General features: G+C 61.2%; 1 protein-coding gene across 1 annotated transcript in view; it reads right to left on the bottom strand.

Moving 5' to 3' along the window:
- PHF21B (PHD finger protein 21B) overlaps positions 1-5,045 on the bottom strand; it is a 65,224-nt gene extending 60,179 nt beyond the window's left edge. The window contains exons 1-2 of the mRNA XM_036237638.1: positions 4,727-5,045; positions 3,779-3,841 (exon numbers count right to left, since the gene is read on the bottom strand). Coding sequence (XP_036093531.1) covers positions 3,779-3,841; positions 4,727-4,780 — 117 coding nt within the window. The 5' untranslated portion in view covers positions 4,781-5,045. The remainder of the gene's footprint in view (positions 1-3,778; positions 3,842-4,726) is intronic.
- Between the last annotated feature and the right edge of the window lie 955 nt (positions 5,046-6,000).

Raw genomic sequence — 6,000 nt, forward strand, 5'->3', positions numbered from 1 at the left:
CGCCCGAGCGTGTGCCAAATGTATAGGACCTTTCAAGAAGACATATTTTTATTGCTGAACTTGAGGACAGCCCCTCAGAATCCAGAGTCCATTAAATCGACAGAAGGAGCAGAGCGCGAGGCCCTGAGTTTCCCTCCAGGGCCTCGGCGCCTGCCTGCCTATCTGTCTGTCCGCCTGCCTCTCTCTCTGCCACGCCAGCACGGACTTCAGGCTCCTCTCACTCTTTGGTGAAGCTGAACGTGCATGAAGTTCAGGTCTGGAGAAGCCCGTTACACGTGGCATCCGAATCCTGTGCTGAGAACTCCGAAGGCGGAGCGGTGTGTGTGTGTGGCGGGGGGGTCCCTCCAGTACTTATGATGGGTCTGTTATTTACACGGAAGTGCTTGTTGCTTGACAATTTAGATAAAAACGTTACTGCCTCTCTGCATGTGCTGCAAATTCACGGCATAAAACCACTGGAGCAACTAATGGAGTCTTCACACATCGCATCTCGTTAAACAAGAGGGGTCCCGGCTCCTCCGGGGCCACAGCCCCACGGCGGGCACGGCCGCACCTGGGGACACAGCTGAGCCGCTTTGGCTGGGTCCCGATTCAGCTCTGACCCACTCCCACACCTCCTTCTCTTTTAAAGGAAAACTATGTTTCCAAATGGCAACATCCCATGGAAAGCTGGTTTCCTGGGTGTCCCCTAGTCCACCGATGGCGGGAGAAACACCGGGGAGTGATACAGAATTCGTCTCTCTCTACTTCTGACCAACAGCCAACCTACTTCCCTGTACGAGTCCTCGACGAATACCCTTAAACTCTCGTCCACGCTTCTGGAAGTCACCAAAAAAACTCTCAGTGCCAAGGGCACAAATGGTAAGCCGATGGCTGCGTATCAAAAGATATCACTCAGCTGCCATTGTATTTCTAACAGATGTGGATAATGGGGTCACCCGTTCACTTAACTATCTAGTTCATCATCCACGTGTGCACTTTTAATTGAAATTTAACCTTTACATCCCATATTCCACGCGGGAGCCGCACAAAAACATATCTCCGTAGGGGCAGACAGTATGAGTTTCTCCCCAAGGAAATCCATATATGAACACTACCTTTAATTTTATGTTGAGCTGAAAACAAACTCTGAAATACTGGCTTCTTTTTATCCCTGATCCCACATTTCAGCTCCGCCTAGGCAAGGTCTGGGGTGACCAAGCAGAGCCCCCTAACTCCGCTCCTCTTCAAGACCCAGGGTACAGATCAGAAGCACCTCCAAGAGCTAGCTAGTTCATCGACCCTTCCCTAGCCAAGCTGCCAATCACCACCAAACTCTCCCAAGGAGAGAGAGAGACCGGTAAATGTTAAGTCTGCTCAACTCATTTCATAGGTGAGCTCTGAAAGATTTCACCGCGAAACTGGGAGAGACAGGCAGCTTTATTAGCATGCTGCACCACGGCCTCAGCACGCCCCCCCCCTTTTATGAGCCCTTGTTATATAAAATGCCACAAAGAGAAAAAGAAAAAACAACACACTTACAGTCACAAACACAAGTTCAGACAGCCAGGCTGAACCCCGGCTGCTTACAAGACATTATTTTTAGTCATTTCAAAGAGAAACATTTTTAAAAAGCCAGAGAACAAAAGTTTTCGTTGTTGTCTTTCCTTTTAAACACACACTCACACACACAAAAAGATGGAGGTACATTCCCTTGGCAGGCATCCTTCCCCGATTCAAATTTAAAGGCAAAGGCAGCCCGAAGTCGGACAGCTCCTTCCCGAGGCTGCACGGCAGCCCTCAAACAGGGTTTTCCACTGTTCCTCCCAGCCTCATCTAAATTCCGGCATGGCAGATAATAAATACCTGCTCATTTACTATCATCATAAAAATTTAAGCAGCCTTGAAAGAGTTGCTACAATACAGAAGAAATGACCAAACCTAAGCTCTGAAAAAGCCGTTCGAAGCAGTGAAACTACTGCCACGGAGAAGCACACATAAAGAGGCAGGTCGCAATAAAAGCCGCAGGATTACTGGGTTTTCTCTCTCTTTTAAATCTTCTACTCGGCGCACAAGAGTCAACAACTTGCCGTTTTACCCAGTGAAAAAAGGGCTCAGTAAGCCTCAGCTATCACACCGGACCAGATTTGGTGCTCGTTTCTTTTTTTAAAGAAAGTATCTGATTTGATTCTACACAGTGATTAAACATCTTTGTGCTCAGCTGAGAAGGGTCTTCTACCCCTCCCCCTCCAAAAATGGCATCAAAGCAATCAAAATGGTAATGCCAGGCCCGGGTCCCCTCCCCCCGCGAACTCCCCGACTTCGCCGGGGCCGCGCGCCGGGCCCCCCTCCGGCGGGAATGGAAGCTTCCACTCCAGGACGGGGGCGCGGGCCGGGCGGGCGGGCGCGCGCGCCGGGTAGGGGGCCGCCGCACCGGCAGAAAGGGGTTAATGCATTCGTCCCAACCCTCCCGTCCGGCCGGGCGCCCCCGACCGGGCGCGGACCCGCGGGAACAGCCATCTTTCTTCCCGCAGCCCCCGGCCCCCTCCTCTTCCGCACGCCCCCTCCCACTTTTCAACTTTAAAGACTCGAAATGAATGCCCGGCCTCCGAGTTCTCGCTCTCCGGGGTGGCCGCCACCCCCGCCAATCTCGTCCACGTCTCCCCCCGCCGAGAACATTCCTCCGGGGAGGGGGCATCTGATCCAGCCAGGGCGGCCGGGAGTTGGGGGGACGAAGGAGGGGGGGCCGGATCAGCAGCCGAGCCGGGGGCGGGCGCTGTCCAAGTTTGGTGCTGATGGCGGACGCCGGCATTCCTAAGGAAGCGCGATCGATGGCCGGGGGGCGCCGCGGGCGGAGGGAGGGGACGCGTCTGCGGGGAGGGGCGCCCCCGCCCCCGCGCCTCGGAGCCCGGGCAGAGCCATTGGCTGCACCGCTCAAAGTTCTCGGCTCCGGGCGGCGCGGGGAAGGGGCGGGGGCGTGAGTGGAGAGGGGAAACGGCGGGGAGGGAGGAGCGGGGGGAGGGGCGCGCGGGGGCGGGGGCGGGGCGGGGGCGCGCGGCCCGCCGCGCTCCGGCGGCGGCATCTGTTCGTGGTGCTGAAACCCCGAGCGCTGCGCCCAGCGCAACTAAGTCACAATGGACAACTTTTCCTCCTCGAGGGCCCGGGAGGGGGGTCGGCGGCCGTGGCCCCCGCGTCGAGGAGCTTCTCGTGGGTTCCAATCTACACCTGACGCCCGCAGACCAAAGTTGGGGCAGAACTGGGGCGTCCCGGGGGCGCCTTTCTTTTGTTCCCCGGGAGCTGGCGTCAGGTTCCAAGAATAAAAAGTGATGCTGGAGAAAGAAGTGAGGGGAGGGGAGCCCGGGGGGACCGTTCCGCGATAAAATCTCCAATGGCACCCAGAAACCGCTCCCGGGGAGTTTGGTGTCCAGGCCTGAATTACCGCCCCCTCGACCCCCGCCAGCACGCCAGCGAGAAGCGGGGACACGGAGGCGCGAGGAATGCCCACCGCGTTCCAAAAACATGTCCACCAACTCAAAATGGACGCCGGGCTGCTCGCCGCCTTTTAAGTGCGGCTGCCGTCTTTCGGCCTCTGCGCTCTCGCCCCGCGGCCTCCGAGAACCCAGCTCGCTCTTTCCAAAAAAAGGGGGGGGGACGGCTAACTTTAAGGATGGCACACGGACTCCTTCAGGAGTCTGAGCGCGCGGCGCGGAGGCCGGCACTTTTTAGGGCGCTGCCAAAGTGCCCGGCGACCCCTCTCCCCACTCCGGTGGGGGGTGGGCGCAGGCTCCGGCTCGCTTACTTTGTCGCTGAGCGCGGCGATCCGCGGCTGTCTCTCGTGGAGCTGCTTCTTGAGGTCGCCGTTCTGCGGAAACACGGAGGAGCGGGTTCAGGCCAGCTGTCCGGGGGGTCGGGTGCGCGCGGGGCCCCGCGGGCCGCAGCCCCCCGCCCCGCGAGCCAGGCTGCCCGCAGCGCGCCCCAAGTTCCCTAGCCGCGTCCCGCACGCGCGGCGGCCGGGCAGTGCCGCGCGGGGCCGCTTACCTGTGGCTGCCGCCTCATCGGGGCAGCTCGCGGGGCGGGGCGGGGGCCGAGGCCACCCGGCGGCGCGCCCCGAGCCGTGCAAGTTTGCAGGCCGGGGTGCGTGTGCGAGTGAGTGTGAGTGTGTGTGCCGGGGGAGGGGGGAGGAACAAAGAGCCAAGTAAACACGGCGAGTCCGTGTCGAGCAAAGCTCATAAATATTCAAGTCGCGTCCTAATCTCCCCAACACACACACGCGCACGCCGCAATACCGCTCGGGCTCCGGTCGCCACGCCGCCGCTCGCCCAGCAACAATCGCCAAAACTACTTTTGCAAACTGTGCGGGATTGCACGGGGATGGGGGCCGCGGGGGGTCGGCGCACACACTCGCACACACCCCGGGGCAGGCTCATGAAGGGCCCCCTCCCGGCGCCTTCAATCTTGCAGACCCCGTGTCGAGAAAGACGCCGGGCTCAGGTCCCACGGGCCCCCGCCCCCCGCCCCAAACTGTGCAGGATTGCACAAGAAGGGGAAGGAGGGGGAACCCAGAGGGGGAAAGGAGGGGAGCTCCGAGGGGGGTCCTGCTTGTACCTATTCCTCCCATCCCCCCGGCAGGATCAAGGAAAAGCCTCCTCCAGGTACCTCCGGTCAAGCAGACCCCGCGAAGAGGAACAGGACGCCAGGCCCGGGCCCCTGCAACCCCTACCCCGGCCTCGGGCCCCCGGCCGCCTACCTGGTGGCGCGCGAGTTCCACGGTGAGCGCCTCGGGCCGGCTCTGCAGCTCCATCCCAGCAACTTGGGCAGCACTTTGCGCTCACTTTGGCCCCCGCTGCCGGGAAGTTGCGCGGCTCGGCTGGGGCAGGAGTGGGCGGGGGCGGACTGGGCCTCGCGGGTTGGGGGGGACACAAGCCCCCTCCTCCACGGCCGAACAGGAGTACGGGGTGGTCTGTCGAAGGGGAAGAAAGGCGGACGGGCGCCGCGGCGCCGAGCCCGCGGCCACCCCAACTCCTCAGGATGCCCGGCAAGTTGCGCCGGGTCCCCGGGCTGACGGCGCCGCCCGGCGCATGGCCCCCCGGCGCCGGGAGCCCCGCGCAGCCCCGCGCAGCCCGGCGCGCGCCCGCGCCGCCGCCGCCGCCCGCGCGAGCCGCCCGCCGGCAGGGACTATATTTCCTCCGGCGCGCGCGCCTGGATCTCGCTGGGCTTCGGCGAAGTTGTGCCTCGGCCCGATGCTAATTCGGCAGTGCCCGGATGGAGCGGGCCGGGGCGGCGGGGGGCGGCGCCCGAGCCCGCCGCCCGCCCCGCCCCGCCCCCGCCCCCGCCCCCGCCCCCGCCCCGCCCGCGCGTGCGCACTGCCGCCCCGCCGCGGCCGGGCGCCCCGAGCAGAGAACAAAAGTGGCGGCGCCGAGGGCTGCAAACTCGTCGTTTGGGGCACCCGCTCCAACACCACCCCGGCTGGGCGCTCCGAATGGGGCCCCCGCGATACCGTCCTCCTCTTCGCCCCGCCCAGCGAAACCCGGGGATAACCGGGCGTCCCCCTCCCCCTCCGCTGGGTGCTCAGCCTGACGCCGTGGTTAAAGATACTTATCGGTGGGAGGAAAAATGTCCATTTTTCATTTTTTTCTCCTCTGCCTCTCGCCGATCCCTCTTTCCCCTGCTCTCCCCCTGCCTCCGTCCTCCTCCCTCGCCTACTTTATTTAAATTGTCTTCCATCCCCTCCCGCCTCCCTGTGCACTAGCGCTGTGACTGGGAGATGGAATTATTCATGTCGCCAGATTCCCCCACCGCCTGATGGCCACCTTGTTGTTTAAACAGGATGAACATTGATCTGACTGTTCCTTTAGTGATTTTTTTTTTTAACACTCGCAATTAAACTCTCAACAGATGTCACTGGACTTTTTAAGGCTGTTGTTAAAAATCGTAAACGTTCCCGGTCAATGTGACATAAAACAATTATAACTACAGCTGCAGAGATCACGTTTCATAACTCCCAGGCCCGCAGCCAGGAGG

Source organism: Rousettus aegyptiacus, unplaced genomic scaffold (genome assembly GCF_014176215.1).
Source record: "Rousettus aegyptiacus isolate mRouAeg1 unplaced genomic scaffold, mRouAeg1.p scaffold_m13_p_2, whole genome shotgun sequence".
NCBI classification, from domain to species: Eukaryota; Metazoa; Chordata; class Mammalia; order Chiroptera; family Pteropodidae; genus Rousettus; species Rousettus aegyptiacus.